Raw genomic sequence first — 20343 nt, forward strand, 5'->3', positions numbered from 1 at the left:
GAAAAGGGAAACAGGATGTAGAGTGGGACACAATCACTGTAGTGCTGAAACAACCAGTGAACAATAAATCAATTAGAATATCAAGAAACAATAAATTTTCTCTGGGATGATTTTTCTGTGCTGGCATTTAGATGACATTTGAAGAAGAATTCAAATGTATTAGAATAAACAGTAAATTGCCACTCTTTGTTCAGTAGGTATATTTACTGACTAGAAATGCAGAAAATACCAGAAGAGCCTCTTTCTGTTCTTTCTTCAGGATGTTCCTATGGACAGCGCAGCCACACTGTGATGGAGTTGGCTGGGGCAGGCTGTGGGGGGTTAGCATTCTGAGCCGCCATGTTGGCAGCACTAGCTTCCAGGGCAGCAGGGCTGAGGATGGGTAGGGGTGCGAAGGCTGCAGATGTGTCAGGCTTGGCCAGCGTTGGTAGGTTACCTGAAATCTGGATTCTGAAGAAGAGAGCTGCAGAGAAGACAAAATATTATTTCAGCTCAGACAGACTTAAACAAATCAGCATCAAACATCATGGGACACTACACACAAGACAAATACAGTGTATATTTGGTTCAGAGGCAACATGGTGTTGATGCACTCTGGTGGCTCTTACGTCCAGAGAAGACGTAGTGCTCGTATCGGTCGCTCCTCTGAGGGCTGGGCATGGACAGAGCAGAGGTGACCGGGGTGGGGAATCCCTTCAGAGACACTTTGAGGTTGATCTCTCCACTGAGAAGAACTTCTGGATATAAAAAATAAAAACAGCATGTGAACGCACAGTGTAATTTCTGCCTCTCATTCAAAACAAAACAAAACTCATAAGTAGTAGACGAGTTAATGTATTAACGTTTTTATGTTCAGTCGCATTTGCCATCTTCCTTCCTCACCCTCTGACTATCCTGGAAGTTCTAGCAACAGGTGGCCAAATGAATGTACTTCCAACTATAACCCAATAATCTCTGTGTGCCTGTATGTTATTCATATATCTGGAGAACTGTCCATCCGATCTACTTCACACCTGACAGGTTTGTTGCTGAGGACCACAGGAAGTGCAGAGCTGAATGTGGTGCAGTCTGGATGACACTTTCAATTTAAAATAAAGGGCTAGAAAGTTTACTGTTGCTTGGCAGTACCGTCAGCTGCTCTGGGATGCCTCTCTTTTTCTCTACCTAGGAATGTAGAGATCTTTATGCTCCCTAGCAAACTGAAGTATTTTTTTCTGATCAGCCTCTCTGATAAGTGGTTTTCTTAAGGCTACAGCTGTTTAGTGCCAATCCCTTGAGTTCTCTCCAGATTGTGCGTATAGAAAAGGTCAGTTTGTTTATTCAGTTTATTCAGTCATGAAAACAAAGAGAGTTTGATTATTTAGTTTGAAAAAATCAGCCTATAAAGATCTTTCTCTGCTCATTAACATTTCTTCAACAAAACTACAGAGTGCTCCTTTAATGCAGAAATGTTACGTATTATATCTTTGAAATACATTAAGAAGTGATGAAAGGAAGAATTTGATACCGTAGGTATTTAATTAATGTAATAAAGGTTTTAACTGCCCAATAAGAAAAATAAAATGAGTTGATTATAATAACACTCAGAAGTGGTTGGTTCACGGTGAGGACCAGGCTCTTATGGTGGGTTTGTGCCTCTTTGTAGCTGATGTTCTCAGCTTGTTGATGAAACCATGCCCACATGCTGTGACTTTGGCTGATTTTTTTTTGTCTTAACCAATATCCTGCTTTTAAAGGAACAGTCCAACTTTTGGAGGGAAACGCTTTGTCAGGATACTCACTAGCCTGGCGATTAAAACGCATCTGAGGGGAACTTGTTGGTGTCTCGCTGCAGGATGGAGTTCCGTCTGATGGGAAGGTGAACCTCTGCATGATGTCTCCTAGAGGACAAAGAGAGAGAGCAGGGTCATGTCCATAGACTCAAAACAGTGTTACCAAGACACAATGTATATCAGTCTGTCTCTGAGTTCTTCTTGTTCATTTACATACCTGGAGAGAGATGACAGCTGCTTGCTTGATATCAGTCCAGCTCCATACATTCACACTGGGATCAGACCAGTACAACAAACAAACCTTGCTGCAAGCAGTTTCATATCAGTACTATTTTCTGGCATCCTCCTCAGCTGAGCTGTAACGTTACTTACCCTATTTATCTAGCAGAAAGAAGCAAGCATCTGCTCATTGACAAGAGTTTTTCTTTTCTTTTCTTTTTTTTTTGGGGGGGGGTGGGGGCACCACAAGCTGAGTGGCATCTAGTTTGATTATATAGGATAGTAGGAGACATCTCTAACACCAATATCTCCAAAACTAGACAACTTACAGGTAAAAGGAAAAATATGTATTTTTGATTTTGAGGTGAACTGTCCCTTTAATGTGAGGGACTATTACTTTTTCATGTATCCCACCAATGCCACCCCAGCTGTTGTTGGGATTCAGCAGCTCATTGTGAGTCCCTCCCTGTTGATCAGTTTCTTTGTGTCTTCCTGTGTTTCTCACCGTTTTTAAAGAAGTAGGCAGTCTCTGGGCTGCTCCTGGTGGCTGGTACCGCCAGTGCAGCATCGATGCTTCCTGTCAGACCTGGGAACCCAGAGGCCAGAGGTTTGGGGTAGCCCGGCTCCATCACCATGTTGCCATCAAGACGCCAGTACTGGTCTCCCTGGAGCGAGCACAAACAGGACGAATGATCACTGCACTGATCTTCTATGTGAAAGTGATTTTCCTTTGCTGTGTTCATATTGCCACTGTCACTGTAACAGACCTTGGCATAAACAAACTGTATTCAGATGCATCTAACAAATATAGATGTTTTATTCTGATGGAAGCCTTACAGCAACCAGAGTTCAAAACTTTGAAAATGAGTTTGAAGTCAATCATCTTTACAAGCTTTACATCATCACCAGATTTGAACTCTCCAGCACCTCACTGTTCTGGACCGGAGCCTGGAGCTGAACCTGGGCTGTTTGTTGTTTTTATGGAGTAAAAGCAGTAGAACTTATAATCTAGGAGCAGTATAACACAGCAGCTGTAGTAGTGTCAGTAGTTATAGAAACACCAGCGGTACCAGCTGTAGGATTCAACTCACAGTGCAAGATCCACTTTAGACGTTTAGCAGGCATATAAAGGAATACAGTGACATGTTTGCAGTGGACAGCAGGAGACAGCAGCTGTAAAGACGGGCTATAATAACTGTTGTACCTTGATGATGTAGGTGTTTCCAAGACAGTTGCAGCGTGTGAAGACTGTGTCGATGGGAGAGGGCACACCCAGAGTGTCTGTGATACTCTGTGGATGGCCAACTGAGCGACTGACCGGGTCCACTGACCAGAACAGCTCCCCTGAAACACACAGGACACACAGCGACCTCAGAGAATCACACTACATTACTATAAATACGGGTGATCACACAAAGATTGCACACATACAGATTAGATCAACACAATACTTTTTATCCCTGAGTCATTACACACACTAATACAAGTACAAACAATACAACATTTATTCATAAGGCAACTGGACGTGACTGTTGAAAACCACACACACTGATACTGACCTTTGAATATCAGCATGGTCCCATTGATGAGAGCTGTCAGTCCATTGATGGGAGACTCACTGCAAAGGCTGACATCAGCCAAGAATCCTGCACGGACACACACACAGTTATGCTTCCATCACTTTTGGGGAAGTTGCCTTGACTTACATTTATTTCCTGGATAGTTACCTTAACCACAACCATAACCATAACCATAATGCACTACTGCCAACATCTAAACATAACCTTAGCCTAACCTTAAACCAGGTCATTTAATGATTTATGTCATAGGGACTTGCATTGTGTCCGTAAGGAACTGGAGATCCCACAATGTGTCTGTGAACAGATTTATGTCCCTGTGTGTTTGTGTTACCTCACAAACACACATCCACAGGAACACTTGTCCTACCTGTCCCACCTGTCCCCGGTCCCTCAGGACCTGATTCCACCACAGAGAGACCCAGTCCCTGGGCTACGTCCTGCAGAGTACTGGGCCTGGAGCCTGCAGGCACGGGACCTGGGAACAAAAACATATTTTTAACCTGTGATGTTTAATATTTTTCTATTAAAAAAAAATTTTTTCACAAAAATCTCATTTTCAAAACAAATTGTGAGGGTTAGGGCTAAACTTTGCCCAATCGAATTCAAGAAATTCAAAATGAATTTGAAATAATCTATGTTTAATTAACCTTGACCTGGTCCAGATGGAGCCATCCCCCCAGGTGACAGCACCAGGTTGACATTAAGATTTCTGCCAGCACCTCCAGGACCAGAGTGAGGGACAGAGGCACTGCTGCCCCGAGAGGGAGCACTGTTGCTGGGCAGAGAGTAACCAGGTGCCGGTGCTTCTGGAGCTCCACCATGAGAGGCAGCGCTGGACACTGGCAGCAGACCAACAGGGAAGTTACTCGCACCTAAAGGGAGGAAGACGGTTTCAAGCTATGATGTTGTTTCAGTAAAAATTGAATGTAAAATTAAGGAATAAAGTTATATTCCAAACCATGTTGTCGGGGAGTGGTTGGTACAGCTGGAGCAATGGGGCCAGAGAAGCTGCTAGTCAGTGGGTGGAGGGGGTGTGATGCACCTAGACCCTTTGCTACATAACAATACGTGAATTCAAGTTAACAAAATAAAACAGCATCATAACAATAGATTATACAGAAACTGACACATTGACAGAGTTATGTTTTGTAGGTTTGGTACAATCCAAAGAATTGTGTTCCCAGTGCTTCAACACTGTATTTAAAGTGTTTTTATGAGCAGGCGACCAGTAGACTAGAAAAGTAAAGGTGTTGTTATATAAAAAAAATAAATACATAAGCAGACTGGCACACATTGTGAATGTTGGATTGATTGGTAAAATAACAACAGGGAGTTGGCCTGCATGGGCAATTTTCAGGTATAAAGATCAAATCTAATAGCTGTGGCTTCATCAACTTCCCCCACCACCTGCCTGGTATTAAAAATACACTGTATCAAAATATTACTTTAAGGCCTTCAAACAAATGTTAATTATTATGATATTGTGGGGCCCCTATATCAAACAGGGCCACATATTGGGTAATGCAGCACCCACTTTATGTGACAATGTAAATTTCTCCATCAAACTTGGCAATGATTCAACAATCTAAAAAAAGAACCAAAGTTTTTTGTTTCATGAATTAATAAGAAAATCAGAATTAGAACATCTACCTGTGTACCACTCCTCGCTCTCACTGTTGGACTTTTTCTTGTTCTTTTTTGATTTACGATTTCCTGAGGGGAAAATAATGAAAAAAAGAGAAAGATATGAGGTTTATGAAGACTTTGAAACACACCTCTTATCGTTAAGTTAGAGTTAATTGTTATCAATGGCTGCTAACCTGAAGCTGCAGCCCTCAGAGGATGGAGAGTCCTGGGGTGTGAAAGTGACACACTGGCATCTGTGGACAGAGAGAAAGGTGGAAAAAACACTGGTCACATATTCAGATCAGGATATTTTGTGCATACTCAAGTTTTGTTAGATGTTTTCAGACTCCACTTTGTGTATGTGTTGCTATGTATAGTTGTGTTGTAATAGTTATGGTTGTGGCCCTTACCGCAGTGATGTTGGTAGTCACGACAACAGGTGTTGTAGTTGATGCACTGTGGATCACACTCACAAAGCTGACCACGCCTGAATGTCTCACCGCAGCGACCCTGGCAGGACGGAGCTGAGAACAAGAGCCGGACAAACAGAACAGAGAACATGATGCTTTTAACTGGTCCAAACATTCTGATGGTTAAAACTGCTTTAGTCCATTTGGGCCAGAAGGGGGCAGAATAACAGCCCTGACATTGCTTTATAAAATACAATGACTAATGTGTTAGCAAATAATTGTCTTTCAAAATCCAGCAGACATAAAGCAACATTTGCATTCATCTGGAGTCATTAGCTAACAGCTAACTTTATCCTGTCTACTTTTTAAAGCAGGGGGCAGTTGTGTGGAGCAGGATTATCAGAGATGTTTCACTAACAGCTGATTCTGGAAACCCAGTTGATGAAAGGAGTGAAACCGAACCGAACCAAAATCTGACATTAAACCGGCAATCTAAAAATGTCTGTAAAAAGTGAAACCACAAGTTAAAACAATATTAAAGAGTTTCATTTAAAACAAAAAAGAGGCTAAAAAGTTGCATATAGGCTATGCTAAAACAAGCCCATTAAAAGGCTAAAATGCATTGAAAAAACAAAACAATTGGCTAAAAGAGGCTAAAAAGTCACTCAGGCTAAAAGATGCTGGCTAAAAGGCTGAAATGGTCCAAAAAAACAAACAAAACAATGAGCTAAATGAGGCTGAAAAGTTACATTAAATCTAAAACAACAGGCTAATGAAAAGGCTAAAACCATTTGAAAATATGAAACAATAAGCTAAAAGAGGCTAAAAAGTTACACTCAGGCTAAAACAAGCTGATTTAAAGGCTAAAATTCTTTAAATGTCAAATGTGGCCTAATGTTCTCTGTCTGTTTGTATGTGTCTTATCATGAGAGTCTTACCGTTGCTGCAAACAGCCTGAAAGTCTTGGCAGCACTCATTATGTTGCAGGCAGCTGAAGTCACAGGTACACTGCTGGCCTCTGGCGAAAACCTCACCACAACGACCCACACAGCTGCCTGAAGAGAGACGACACATATCACCAGTCTTTTCATTTTAATTCATGAGACATAATTGTATTATATACAGTCATAATAACATTATTGTACGATGTTATCAAGACCTCCCAAGCTATTGTGGGTGCTGTATTTAACATTAGATGTAACCATAGCTCCTGTTTGACATTCTAAGGTGTGTTCAGTGTGTATGTGTGTTTCCAGATAACAAGGCATACTAGGGATGTTGTTTGGCATTATAAGGTATTATATCTGCATTATGATTTTTGATTGCAAGGTTTTATTAGTGTGACACATGACAAGATATCGTGGGTCAATTTTTAGACATTAGATGATACCACAACTGCGCTGGTAGACATTTTATATATCATAAGAGGTGATTAACCATATTGGCTATGTTTTATATTAAGGTGTTTTATTTAGTTAGTTATTAGGTGATTAAGCCCCTATAAGTCCTTATTAGATGCTTATTACAATTTTTTATGTTAATAACACTTCCTTATAAGTGCTTATCAAAGTCTTACAATCTAACGATAAATGTGTTTATGATGCTATTAACACTTTTGTCGTATTAACACAAAAAAATGTTAATAAGCATCTTATAAGACTGAGGACATATAAGAAACTCATTATCTATTAACTAACACACATTACAATGACCTGACTATAAAACATTACCAGATCATCTAACATATCTGAGGAATCTGTTATAATACAACATTATTACACATGCATTATTAAACATTCTAAGGTATATGTGCATTATAAGACATTATAACATCTAACACAACATGTGTATAATTTAGACACCATACAATACTATAGATATTAAAGGTTAAATACATGTCAGTGTGTACAGTACCTGGTCCAGCAGCAACGGTGTAGCTCACAGCAAGGCCAACAAACAGAAACCACGGTGACATTTTCATCATCATCCTCATCATCATCGTCATCACACACTCTGACTGAATGGAATCTGTGCTGAACGACGAGTGACAGACAAAGAGAGTGTGAGACAGAGAGAGAGAGAGAGAGAGACACCGCTTCAGTGATGGAAGGAGAGTGAGAGAGTCAGGAGTTACCTTCTCAGTTTGTCACCTCTCCTTGTCTTTGTTCAGCCTGTCCGTCTGTTGGTCTTATATATGCGACAGGACACTTTTAATTAGCATCTCTCTCTCTCACACACACACACACACACACACACACACACAACCACACACACACACACACACACTACACCCACAGACTAATTAAAAACCACCAAGACGTAGGCCTATTTAAACTTCCTACACTGACGGTAAATGAACTCCTACACAGTCAGAACCAGCCATAGAAAGTAGCTAATTACAAATTTCTCCAGTTACTTTAATAGCATTTTTATATAAGTGCAACGTGGTCTGGTCTCCTCATCTTTTAAGAATGTTATAATAATAATATAATTATAGTAATAATATTTTACATTTTATTTGTTAAGTGCAAATCAACAAAACTCTCTCAACATCTGGGAACAACCTTTATGAAACAGAAATATATTTCCTATATATTTAAATCTAATATATCAACATTCTGTTTTTTCCATTATTTGTGTCAATTGATTCATTTTACACTGATATGCAGTTGTCACAGAATTCTGTTTAAAATCAGTGTCATCTTCATTTCTATTGAAAAATATATTTAAAAGTGTGCTTGCAATAGACCTATAATTGCTGTTTCTCATATATTTAAAAAAAATATTGCCATGTGTTTTCAAAATGTATTATTAAGTCATATTATTTTAAATGAATATCCATTTTTAATAATACATTCGTAATATATACTGATGTATTTAAAGACATATTACATATGACCAATGTATTATCACAATGGACATTCATTATATTTTGTAATATAATCTTGGGGCAAAATGACATATTGTGTCATTATGTCTTGTCAAAAAATAATGGACTCCATCAGTGTTTTAAAATATATTTTTTAAATTATATTTTTCAATATATGTTTGTTATGTTAGGGAAATGGGACTAGTGTCTTATTGTACTGTAAAAGCAACATTATGAACTTGGAACTACCTTTAGGTAAGTCACCTAAAGAAAATACAGAGAGCCAGCTGAGCTGATGTCATGTGGTTTTGGCCATTTTGCGGTGGTTCGGTTCGGTCCACGGGTCATAAAAAGTGTCTACATGTGGTGGGAGCCAAACAGCCAAAGAGAGAAAATGAATGAGAGGGGTCAGTCTGGTGAGGCTTTACCTGATGTGGTGATGTGGATAGACTGCATACACTTAATTGTGAATGTATTTATCTCTTACTATAGCAAGACTAGCAAAGATCAGGACAGACATCTAAGAAGAGGCTGGATAATGAAGAAAGATATTTTACTTCCAAATATTGCAAAGTGCAGAAACATTATTTAAAGAGCATCTATCATTTGTGAACACAGGAGCAACATCAGGCAATGACCATACAGAGTCAAACAACAAAACACTGGCAACATAAAATAAGCTCTAGTAATGCTAACTGGATATACTATGGGCTATTAAAGAAACAGAACATTGATGGAGTTCAATATGTATGAGTATGTATCATAAAAATCACATTAATTAAAAAAAAAAGTCTTACTACCTTTTCCCAGAGCTCTAAACAACATCTTCCAGTTTTCATCAGATGGTAGAGTTTGCTGAGCTGTCGTTGAGATGAGTCAGTTGCTCAAAATCATCTGTTTGGAACGTTCCACAGGTAAACAGGTTACCGGCAACAGGTGATAGTAACATGATTGGGTAGGGCATCTTCAAAAGGCTCCGCTGGCCTCAAACAAGGATGGGACGAGCATCACCACTTTGTGAAACACATGACTGTAAAAAGGGATGTTACTACCTGGGCCCAGGAGCACTGGATATAATAATATATAATATTATATAATATATAATAATATATTAATGATAATTAACACATCTATTATTGCTTTATAAAATACTTATAACTGCTTATTAGAAAATAGTTTACAGACTGATTAACAATGTTATTTAAATCCTCACTGTTTATAATTATATCATGTTCGTTATAAATATTATTTCCTTTTATGTCATTACTTTTCTTGTAGTTTTTGTACTTTCTTTTATTTTTTTGTACTATCTATATTGTATGATTTGTGATATGGACCTGTGTCTGAAATAAAATAAAATAAAATTTTGAAGCCTTTACTAAACTCTTTAAGTGCCTCATTAATATTAAAAATACTCTTTTGTGCATTAGTTATCAGTTAACTATGTACTTAGTAACAGTTTATGCTTTTTTGCAGGTACCAGATCTAAAGTGGGGACAGTGCCTTACTACTAAAGTTAATAAATCCTGTAGTTAACTATAGGCACCACATAATGTTTGCGAAATGTGAATGAGTGAATGAACAATATACATGTACCTGGTTTACCAACACCATGTTAACACATTTTAGTAAGTAGTTATAGGTGTATCATAAAGCAGTAATAAATGTAACTCTTAAGATCTTATAAGGTCTAATAAGTGGCTTATTGCCTATTAACACTTATTACAAGGACCTTAAAAGAAGGCGTTACCATTTTTTCTTTACCATATCAGGCACCTCTTATAAACACTTACTCAAACTACTACCACCATAAAGTGAAAGATGCTTTAATCACGTTAAAATTCTGACTTTCATAAGACAGTAATTTGATGGAAGCATTCGAGTAAAGTCAGTTTGATGTCTGTTATAAACGAGCTTGTTGGCACTCTTACAGGCCATCTGCAGGAGAGATAATACAATGTGAATGAGTCAGTGCAGCAGGCACAAACACATCAACACACCCACTCTGTTCCCATTCACCTGCTACGCTCACTGACTGTATGTGAGAGTGCTCTGCTATTTTAACAGGCAGCCCTCTAATGAGCCCTCAGGGAGGGGTGTGGTCACTGCTAGGTATTGTGATTGGTCAGATGGTCAGATTAAAGCGGCTAATAAAACTTTATTAGCACCCCACTCTGTGACCATGTACAGACTGTGGGATGCACGCTGGCACACACATTTCTCACACATAGTAGGTGTTGAGAAACAGGAGGCCAGACAGACATTATGAAACATGTATTTAAAGAGTGTCTGGCAACAAAACATCACTGAAAGAAGAATAGAGAGTCATTCGTCCGGACTATGTGATTATATATATATAGTGTTTCTGCTCCGACTGTCTTCATATGACAGTGGTAATGAGTCTGATTAGACTGTGGGCTGCTGACCGGTGTCTGTCTACATTACCTCATCCTCCCGGTATCTTCCACTCATTGTTCTAACTTGTTCCCACTCTTTATTTCAGCTTCATAGCTGAAGCCAATTTCATGGAGTTTATTTTCCTGGTGGATAAAGACTGTTATCTTTTTGTTTACCCTTAGTTTGTGGTCACATGAACTGAATTCAAATTATAGGAAAATGTGAGATCATTGTTTGATATGGTTTTTATAACGTGTCTGATCTACGTAGTTCTATAATTTCAGTCAGGAATCATACCTGGGGCAGAGGATTTTCACTCAGATTTGTTTGTGAAGTGAAGTGAAATTCGGGATTTTTGTGGATTGAGATGCAGCTACGAGCAAGCCTTGCTTGTTTGTTTCTAGCTAAATCTTGCACTATTTTTTCTGTTTCAAAACTATGTCTATTAGTTTTTGTTTATTTTGAAGAAAACAAAACACTTCTAAACATCCCATCCTTTCTCAACATTTGGAAAATGTGAGATCATTGTTTGATATGGTTTTTATAACGTGTCTGATCTACGTAGTTCTATAATTTCAGTCAGGAATCATACCTGGGGCAGAGGATTTTCACTCAGAGTTGTTTGTGAAGTGAAGTGAAATTCGGGATTTTTGTGGATTGAGATGCAGCTACGAGCAAGCCTTGCTTGTTTGTTTCAAGCTAAATCTTGCACTACTTTTTCTGTTTCAAAACTATGTCTATTAGTTTTTGTTTATTTTGAAGAAAACAAAACACTTCTAAACATCCCATCCTTTCTCAACATTTGGAGATCAGTTCATAAATCTCTCCAGACCATCTGGAGCGCCTGACATGCCCACATACAATGAAACATACAAGCATTACATTTAATACAATGGTACAATATTGGGATGAAAATGGTGTGATGGTCTACTATGTGCAAATCTAGTTAACTAATGTCACAAAAGTAACACAAAGAGGTGGTAAATGTTAATGAGCTTAAAGTTAAAGCTTTATGTTTGCCCATATTATTGGTTTATTGCTATTATTATTTTTGCTATTATTATATGTTAGATTCAAATCTGCACCTTGCTTTTTAGATTCCATGCTCACATCCCTTTTTAAAACAGTTTATAGCATTTTGAATGAAGATTTAATCAATATTGAACACTATAACTTCAGATAGGTGTTTTTCCTATATGGCTCTGAAAACTGCCATAGTTTAACCTCTTCTGAAGTGAAACAATTTAGACGCTTCACTTCTACAGCAACAGACCAGTATCCAATTTGTCGTTTTCAAGTAAAATTTTAGAGAAGGCTGTTTTTAATCAGTTAAATGATTTTATGAAGACCCAATCCAGTTTTCAGACTAATCATACCACACTCGTCAAGGTGATAAAAGACCTAAGGTCCAACATGGATCTGAGGAAACCTTCAATATCAGTGAATAAACTGCAACCTTTGTCACAGTAGATCACTCCATTCTTTAAGGCAGACGTCTGATAGGTTTTGGACTGTTTTAAATTCTATCTTACTGATGGAGGGTTTGTTGTGAGTATAAATGCATGTTCATCTTAGAGCTTTAAAATGAATTGTGGTGTTCCTCAGGGTTCAATTTTAGGCCCTACATATTAATCTTTACATGCTTGGAAAACTCATCAACTTAAATTCTCATGGCGAGCTGCACATTGCTGTGTCTCCCAATGACTCAGGACCAATAGATTCCCTTTTTTAACCGTAATTTATAGAATTTTATACAGTTCATTCAGAAACTGAAGTCTTGGTCATTGGTACTGAAGCCCAGAGAACAAAACTCAATGTGAAACAGCAAGCACCGGCATTAAATCCCTCTCAACAAGTTAAAAACCTAGGCGTTATCTTTGATTCAGATTTTTTGATGAATGCATGCTTTCATTACTTGCAGAATTGACTATTGTAATGCTCCACTTTCTGGTCTCCCTTAAAAGAATATTACTCAACTTCAGTTACTTCAAAACTCAGCTGCACATGTGTTGAGGAGGTCTAGAAAAGAGAGCCACAGTACATCAATTTTAAAATCTTAAATCTAATTTTAAGATCCTTTTAATCAAGTTAGAACAAAATACAATGGTGAGGGATCCTTTTATTGCTATGGCCCACGTCTCTGGAACAGCCTGCCTGAAGACCTGAGGACAGCAGAGAATGTTGGGGAACAGCCTGACATTCCGAAACACCTCCATTGCGAAACCCCTCCATCCCGACACAACCCACTCCGACACACCGCTGTTCCGAATCCGACTTTCAACTTCCAATTACTTCCCAATATGGTTAGGGTTAGGGGTTAGGGTCAGGGGTACCACAATAGCCTTTTCGGAATAGTGGGGTCTTTAGAAAAAATGGGAAACCATGGCATTACGATGAATTGAAGTCCATTTTCGGAACAGCAGGGTTTCGGAAAGGCGGGGTGTAACCAGAATGTTGATAAGTTTAAAAGCAGACTCATGGCCTCCCTCTTTAAACTGGCTTTTAGTACTTTTTTCAGCTAACTTACTTTGACGAGACCTGTCCCGTCATCTGTGGTGGAGAGGGTTCTGCGCTCGGACCGTGCTGGGTTGGGGTGTTCTGGTTGGTGGTCTCAGACCTTTTGACCCCACTGTACTATAATTTAATTTTTTGTATTAATTATTAATGTGTGAGTGAGTGTGTTGTCCCTGTATTCTAAGGGGCAATATGAAGTCATTTTAGTTTAAAATGTTTATGTATTGTGTTGCAGAGATATCTACTGGTCCCTGTGTTCCCAGACTGAACCACTAGCTGCACAGCTAACTGAACTAGCTAGCTAAGGGCAGCTACAGTTAGCAGCAGTTTGTGTTTACTCTGGTGAAATGCTGCCCTTTATTTATGAATTTGACACATGGCCAATTCTTAAATATTGCACCTTTAATGACTGTGTGTTATTTATGTGTTTTACTCATTTCCATAGTTCCTGTTTTTTATTGATTGACGTGTGTGTGTGTGTGTGTGTGTGTTTGGGGTGGGGTGCTAGGTATTGTTTTATTGTGCTCATTATGTGAAGCACTTTGATATATGAAAAGTGCTATACAAATAAAGTTTGATGGACTGATTGATAAACTTGGACACACATTTCAGTACATTAATATCACAGTTGTCAACATGTGTGACTCTATCTAAATGCTATTTAGGCGCCATGTTTGGTAAAATATGTCCATAGAAAAATACCTAACAGAACAGAATTTGCTGTAAGACCGGAACTAAAGAGTTCTCCTGTATGTTTCTGGTCGGACCGTATGAAAGACGAACCAAACATCTCAGCAAATGTGTTTTTAACCGAACTCCTTACTCCGTGTTGGTTTGGTCATTCGTTCTTTACTCAGAACATTACATGTTGTAAGCGGTTAGCACCGGACACAGCAGAGATAAAGACGAAGAGCTGAGCTCAGCTAACAGGTGAGTCAACCACGCGCAGCTCACAAGTCACGTTTGAGGAGGAAGTCATGGCAGACCAGCCCACAGAGGAGTTCTGACATGGCAGGCTTTCTTTTCATCAGTGCTTTGGGCTCTACGGAGAACCAGTCTGTAGGTTTCATATAGCACTACATGTACAGTAAGATTAAAACTTTTTTTTTTTTAAAAAGACAGTGAGACGTCATATAAACATGCTGAGATTTGTTTTTCAGTTAAACAGTGTTATGACGATATGTCCACCTTGTTATTACATATTACACTGATGAAAAGCGTTGACACTGCACAGGCTTATTTATTAAATTAGTCTCATCTTCATATGTATTGAAATACAGATTCAATACTGTACTTGCAATGTTGCCCTGAATATTATTGCCATTTTTAAATGCAACATGTATTTTAAAGGTGCGATATATAGTGAGAATATGTAATATGCATAATATGTAAGACTTGACCAGCTGTCTAATTCATATTCCAAACAAATAGGGGCAGCATACCACTAGCTGCTGTTAGCTAGTTAGCTTGATTAGCTGTGCATTTAGTGGTCCAGACTCAGAGCTCAGAGCAGAGAGCTGTTGGTGTTTACACTGATAGCACAGGATATTTGGAATGGAGGGGCTGGGGCTAGCTGGTTTGTGCATTTGTTCATTTATTTGGATCTCCATTAGCTTTGGCAAAGCCGTTGCTATTCTTCCTGGAGTCCATACCCAACACAGTAATCTTTTCACTGCAGTACACAAACACAGAAAACACATCACACAGCACACACACACACACAAACACACACACACACACACACACACACACACACACATTCCATCGTATTACATTTGCAAAAACAGATTTTAAATCATACTAAGTGATTGTACCAGGTAGCCTCCGCTAAACATCGACAGACACCGAGAGCTGTTTGGCTTACAAATGCTCCTTCAGTAGTTCTTTAAATCTGTATTTGTTGTTCTCTTGAATAATATGTCCTGGCACAGCATTCCATAAAACCATGGCTCTGTACATTACAGTACTTTTCATCTTGTTTGTTTTCATTAGCATGCTAACCTCAGTAGATATCTCTGCATCACAATACATAGATGTCATGACATCAGAATTGCTATTTTTTCATGTTCTGTTAAGAATGTTAGTTGATTTTTTAATGTTTTCAACTTAAAACCTCACATATGGCACCTTCAAGTAATAGGAGTAATAATAAGCCATGAATTTTTAAATACATCATTATATAATAGTAATGTATTATCAAAATGGACATTATATTCTGTAATAGATTGAAGAAAAATAACATTATATTGACATGTATTGTCAAATACGTGGACTCCTCTCATATATTAAAATGTATTTTTAAAACGTCACATTATATTTTCCAGTTCATGTCAATACACGCTTATTCCATAAAGGTTGATAATTCCTAATTTGTTCATTTTCAATTTGCATTTATGAAAGCATGAAAAAAATCAGAAGTGAATCAGATGTGACAGGAGAGGACAGGAAGCTGTCAACCTGCCTTATTATGAATAAAAGATTAATGTACAGTATAAAAACATGAATTTGTAAAAAAAAAAAAAAAAAAAACTTAAATTCCCCAATAGAAGCTACATACATTACATACACTTCTGTCATCAGCAAAACAAAGACTCACAATCCTAACGACCGAGCAAAACAATATGGAGGACACACATTTACCCCACATATAAAATAAACATTCTCAACCTCAGTATCTTCACATCTTGTCAACTTAAATGTTCATCACGGTTAATCTCTATTGAATGAATAACATCTTTTTTTAATTAGAAACAAAAACAGGCGTACAGTATATGATGCAGTCAAGAATATTTGAAGCTAAACTATCTCCACTATGAGTAAGAGGTTTAAGGTTCCTGATATCCGGCCTTTTTAATTAAGTATAGCAATTAACAGTCATACTGCAAGTGTAAAAACATGATCACATGAGATGTTTAAAAACTTTCTTCAGATTTGCATTTTGGTATGCACCAGGACATTAAGTTCAGCTCTGTGTCCTCTCAGCGGTCATGTTCCTGGTGGACCCTGGTCTGTACATCGGCACTGCAGCTGACCTCAATGACAGCCAGGCATTGGCTGATGCAGCTGTCACTCACATCCTGTCTGTGGACTCTGTGGACCCCACCCCTTTGCTTGCTGCTGATGTGGACCTCCGCAGGAAGTGGATCAACGTTCTGGATGAGGTGACCTCTGACCTCCTGAGTCACATGGACGACTGCTTCCTGTTCATTCAGGAGGCTGTGGATGGAGGCGGGGCTGCACTTGTTCACTGGTAAGAGTCAGAAGTCAATGAGATGCCTCAGCTGTCCTCGGCTACCACTCTTTGTTTTGTCTTTCGCATGTTTCCATTCAGAGTTTCACTTAAAGGTCCAGTGTGTAGGATTTAGTGGTAGCTCGTGCTGATCTTGCATATTACCACCAACTTAACACCCCTGTCTCCCCCTCTTCTACAGAAGCCTCTAGAAACATCAAGTGATTATGCAATTATGGAAACATAATTAAGAATATTGTTTTCCATTTCTGCCCCTAAATTCTACTGGGCCTTTAACTGATGTGATGATCAGTCGATTATTAAAGAATAGTGACAAAGACTTGTTTTTTGTTTTATTACCTCATTCATTTTGAAAAAATGTAAATTCTAAGTTTGAAATTCTTCCCCAAAACTACATAGTGCCCATTTAAGTTATGAATAGATAAATTTATTTTTGAGTTAATTTATAAAAAGACACTTGTTTCATTCATTTGTGTATGTGTGTGTGTGTGTATGTCTGTCTGTCTGTCTGTCTGTCTGTCTCAGCCAGGCCGGTCGGAGTCGCAGTGCCACCATTGTTACTGCTTATCTAATGAAGAAATACCAGCTGGGCTTCACTGAGGCTTACAACAGACTGAAGAGTGTCAAACAGGACGTACAGTAAGTCCCTGTGTGTGTGTGTGTGCGTGTGCGTGTGTTCTCACTGCTGCCTGGTTTCCTCATTAATTTACTGACTTTTGCTTATATGATTGAAAATATGTCTGTTGTCTTTTACTGTTTTTACTTTATCTGCAAGGCTAGATAAACACTGATGGTGAGTGTGGATGTAGCATTTTTAGTTTTTAGTAATTTGGGTGAACTGAGCCTTTAATGATACATTGTCAGAATGGATGTTATCAACAGGAGGCACAGGACAGATAATTGATAGCTGCTGGATGTGTTTCAGGGTCAACAGTGGTTTTGAGGAGCAGTTGTGTCTGTATGAGGCCATGAAGTGTGAAGTGGACACCTCCAGTCCTCTGTACAAACAGTACAGACTGACCAAGATCACTGAGAAGTACCCTGGTAATAACACACACACACACACACACACACACAATTGGGTTTGATTAAAAACATGGTAGATCTATGTTATTCACATTTGTGTGTGTGTGTGTGTGTGTGTGTTTGTGTGTGTGTGTGTGAACAGAGTTGCAGCATGTACCCAGGGAGCTGTTTGCCGTCGACCCTGCCCACTCCAGCTCCTCTGAAGTTTCGTATCGCTGCAGGAAGTGCAGGTGAAAAGTGGAAAGTTCAGACAGTAGCTGAATGGAGGAAAGTTTGAGAATGCTGAATTTATGCCACACTGGAAGAATCAAGTGTGACAAGACCTTCAAGTTGGAATATGTTACTGTCATTGCCATCTTACTCCTGAATGTTGATGTCAAGAACAAGGAAACACCTGTTGCACTGATTTCAACATAAGCCACATCATAAATCCTCTTGTTATCACTTATGATTAAAGGAATAATTCAGCACACATCCTGACTCCAGCCCCACCTTCTCCTCCGCAGACGAACTCTGTTCCGTGGCTCCAGTATCCTCAGTCACCCAGTTGGAGAAGGAGCACCAGCCTTTGGTCACAAGAAGTCCAGTAACCTTACTGGTAAGAACACACCCATACTGTTGGTCAGTTCATCTAGCCTGGAGGATTTTTAAACTGAGTGGCACCTCCCCAGGTGGTTGGGGGTGAGTTGAACAAGGGACAAGGCGAGGCAGAGATACTGCATGAAGTGAAAGGGTGTGCCGCTGTCATGGCTCACTGGGGCCCTTAAATAGAACAGAGCCATTGTTGATGTTTTTAGTAACCGAGTGCTTTTCTTACTGTGACCTGTCAAAAAGTCTGCATGTCTGAAAATATCCTATCATAATAATCATATACTGAACGTGTGGTTTAACATCAAGTAATGTGTGTTTTTGTCTAGGAGACATCCAGTGTACGTCTTACTTCATTGAACCAGTGCAGTGGATGGAACAAGCTTTACTTGGAGTGATGGATGGACAGGTAAGGCATGCATGCACACACGCAGGTCAGGAAATTCATTGTCATTAATTGACATGAAATACAGTGTTGGATGTCCCCAAAGTCACATGAACTGCTTTTAATCACGTCAGTGTTTACATTTCAGATTAAGTGCATCACAAAGAGGGTTAGGCTACTATTTAGACTGAGCCACATCATCGTGGTGGTTCCACACAAGTATGATTATGTTAGTGTCCTACAAAAAAAGGTTCTGAAATTACGCTTATTGTACTCTCCTCTCTTCTCCTGTGTGTGTGTGTGTGTGTGTGTGTGTGTGTGTGTGTGTAGCTGCTGTGTCCTAAGTGTAGCTCTAAGCTGGGCTCCTTTAGCTGGTGTGGTGATCAGTGTTCGTGTGGTCGCTGGGTCAATCCCGCCTTCCAGCTGCATCACAACAGAGTGGATGAGATCCGACAACTGAACATACAGAAATAACACACATATATACACACACACTCACACACTCAAGCAAGATAAAGAATTTCTCTCCTCGTCAGGTTATAAAGACTAACGTAGTGAAGGACAGAACAGAAGACAGTGAATGTGTTTATCACTGCAGGATTTTATCATTTTACAGAAATCGTTGCTAGAACAATAATGTATTATTTGATTAATCTTGAAAATGTTATATTTTCATAATACAAGTCCATACAGTAGTGATGATGGACATTTTTGTAATAATGATGTATCAAATGACTGTGTAAAAAATATTGACAGAGCTTCATAGTGAGTTTCAATTCACTGTTTAGCGTCCGACTGCATCTTTACTGTTCTGTTTCATTCTCACAGCATCTTATTTGCAGCAGGCAGCTGTTTTCACAGATAAAAGCTCCAAAACACATGTGTCTGGATGTGTAAATAGGCAACAAATTCACTATAAGTCTCCATATAAACTTAAAAGGGGATGATTTGTCAACTTTGTGTCCGCTGCCCCCAAGTGGCCATAATGGTTATCAGGTCATTGCAGGGTGAAAGCAGCATCGATTGTTTTTTGTTGTGGTTGCTTTTGGCCACATGAGGGCAGCAGAACAAACTGTGAGCACAACACTGTCATATTACTACCCTTCTTACACATCCAGCAGTTATAGAGCAACAATATCATTCATTTGGAGTCATGCTAAAGTGACCTGATTAATTTAAGTACAATATTCACCGTCCTTGAGCTCTGTTTTGAGCTAAAAGAAGTGAAACAGCTCCACAAAGTTGTCAACTCTCATATGACAAACATTTGTTTAACCATTGTTAATACAGGTAATTATTAAATATAAGTATAAATAAAAACTATTCAGCTTCATGAATTAGAAAATGCTTTTGTCTGTTTCATATCACTCTACATTAAGTAATCTTTAAGTTTTGGACTGTTGGTCAGACAGTGAGGCAGTCTGAAGACATTTCTGGATGGATGCTAATATATTACAGCTCTAACAGCATTGCGGAAACTTCCACCAGCCCCACAACAGCTCACTAAAGCTTGGATAACAATTTTGGTGTGATGCAACCATTGAGAATGAATGAGTTAACCACAAAACAATCAGAAAAAGTTAATTTTATACCACAGCTAATATTACAGGACGAGGAGGATCCTCTTGACAAAACTGGTTATTTAAATCTGAATGACTGTTCTGTAGTACACACAAATTATGTAAATAAATGAAAAATTAAAACATT

The 20343-nt window shown here is 38.8% G+C and overlaps 2 protein-coding genes across 2 annotated transcripts; one reads left to right on the forward strand and one right to left on the reverse strand.

Annotated features, from left to right (window-relative positions):
* Positions 1 to 236: 236 nt before the first annotated feature.
* prg4a (proteoglycan 4a) lies at positions 237 to 7606 on the reverse strand (the record flags this gene model as incomplete). The annotated part of the gene is made up of 14 exons (XM_084368706.1): positions 237 to 463; positions 609 to 737; positions 1782 to 1880; positions 2497 to 2656; positions 3196 to 3335; positions 3551 to 3637; positions 3939 to 4046; positions 4219 to 4443; positions 4530 to 4625; positions 5222 to 5284; positions 5392 to 5451; positions 5608 to 5721; positions 6546 to 6662; positions 7522 to 7606. 14 exons carry the CDS (start codon positions 7604 to 7606, stop codon positions 267 to 269), a joined length of 1680 nt encoding a protein of 559 aa, XP_084224832.1. The 3' UTR covers positions 237 to 266.
* Positions 7607 to 14165: 6559 nt separating this feature from the next.
* Positions 14166 to 20343, forward strand: dusp12 (dual specificity phosphatase 12). Its single transcript, XM_084368729.1, has 8 exons — positions 14166 to 14317; positions 16370 to 16637; positions 17163 to 17276; positions 17563 to 17681; positions 17806 to 17893; positions 18170 to 18261; positions 18581 to 18660; positions 18967 to 20343. Exons 2-8 carry the CDS (start codon positions 16375 to 16377, stop codon positions 19108 to 19110), a joined length of 900 nt encoding a protein of 299 aa, XP_084224855.1. The 5' UTR covers positions 14166 to 14317; positions 16370 to 16374; the 3' UTR covers positions 19111 to 20343.

This window comes from Pagrus pagrus (genome assembly GCF_965226575.1).
Source record: "Pagrus pagrus genome assembly, chromosome: 12".
Taxonomy (NCBI): domain Eukaryota; kingdom Metazoa; phylum Chordata; class Actinopteri; order Spariformes; family Sparidae; genus Pagrus; species Pagrus pagrus.

What these genes read in the sequence shown, in the direction of transcription:
- dusp12 (XM_084368729.1), top strand. Translation starts at nt 16,375, where the DNA reads ATGTTCCTGGTGGACCCTGGTCTGTACATCGGCACTGCAGCTGACCTC. An exon ending in GATCACTGAGAAGTACCCTG is followed by an intron (nt 17,682 to 17,805) that starts GTAATAACACAC and finishes GTGTGTGAACAG; the next exon opens with AGTTGCAGCATGTACCCAGG. An exon ending in TATCGCTGCAGGAAGTGCAG is followed by an intron (nt 17,894 to 18,169) that starts GTGAAAAGTGGA and finishes TCTCCTCCGCAG; the next exon opens with ACGAACTCTGTTCCGTGGCT.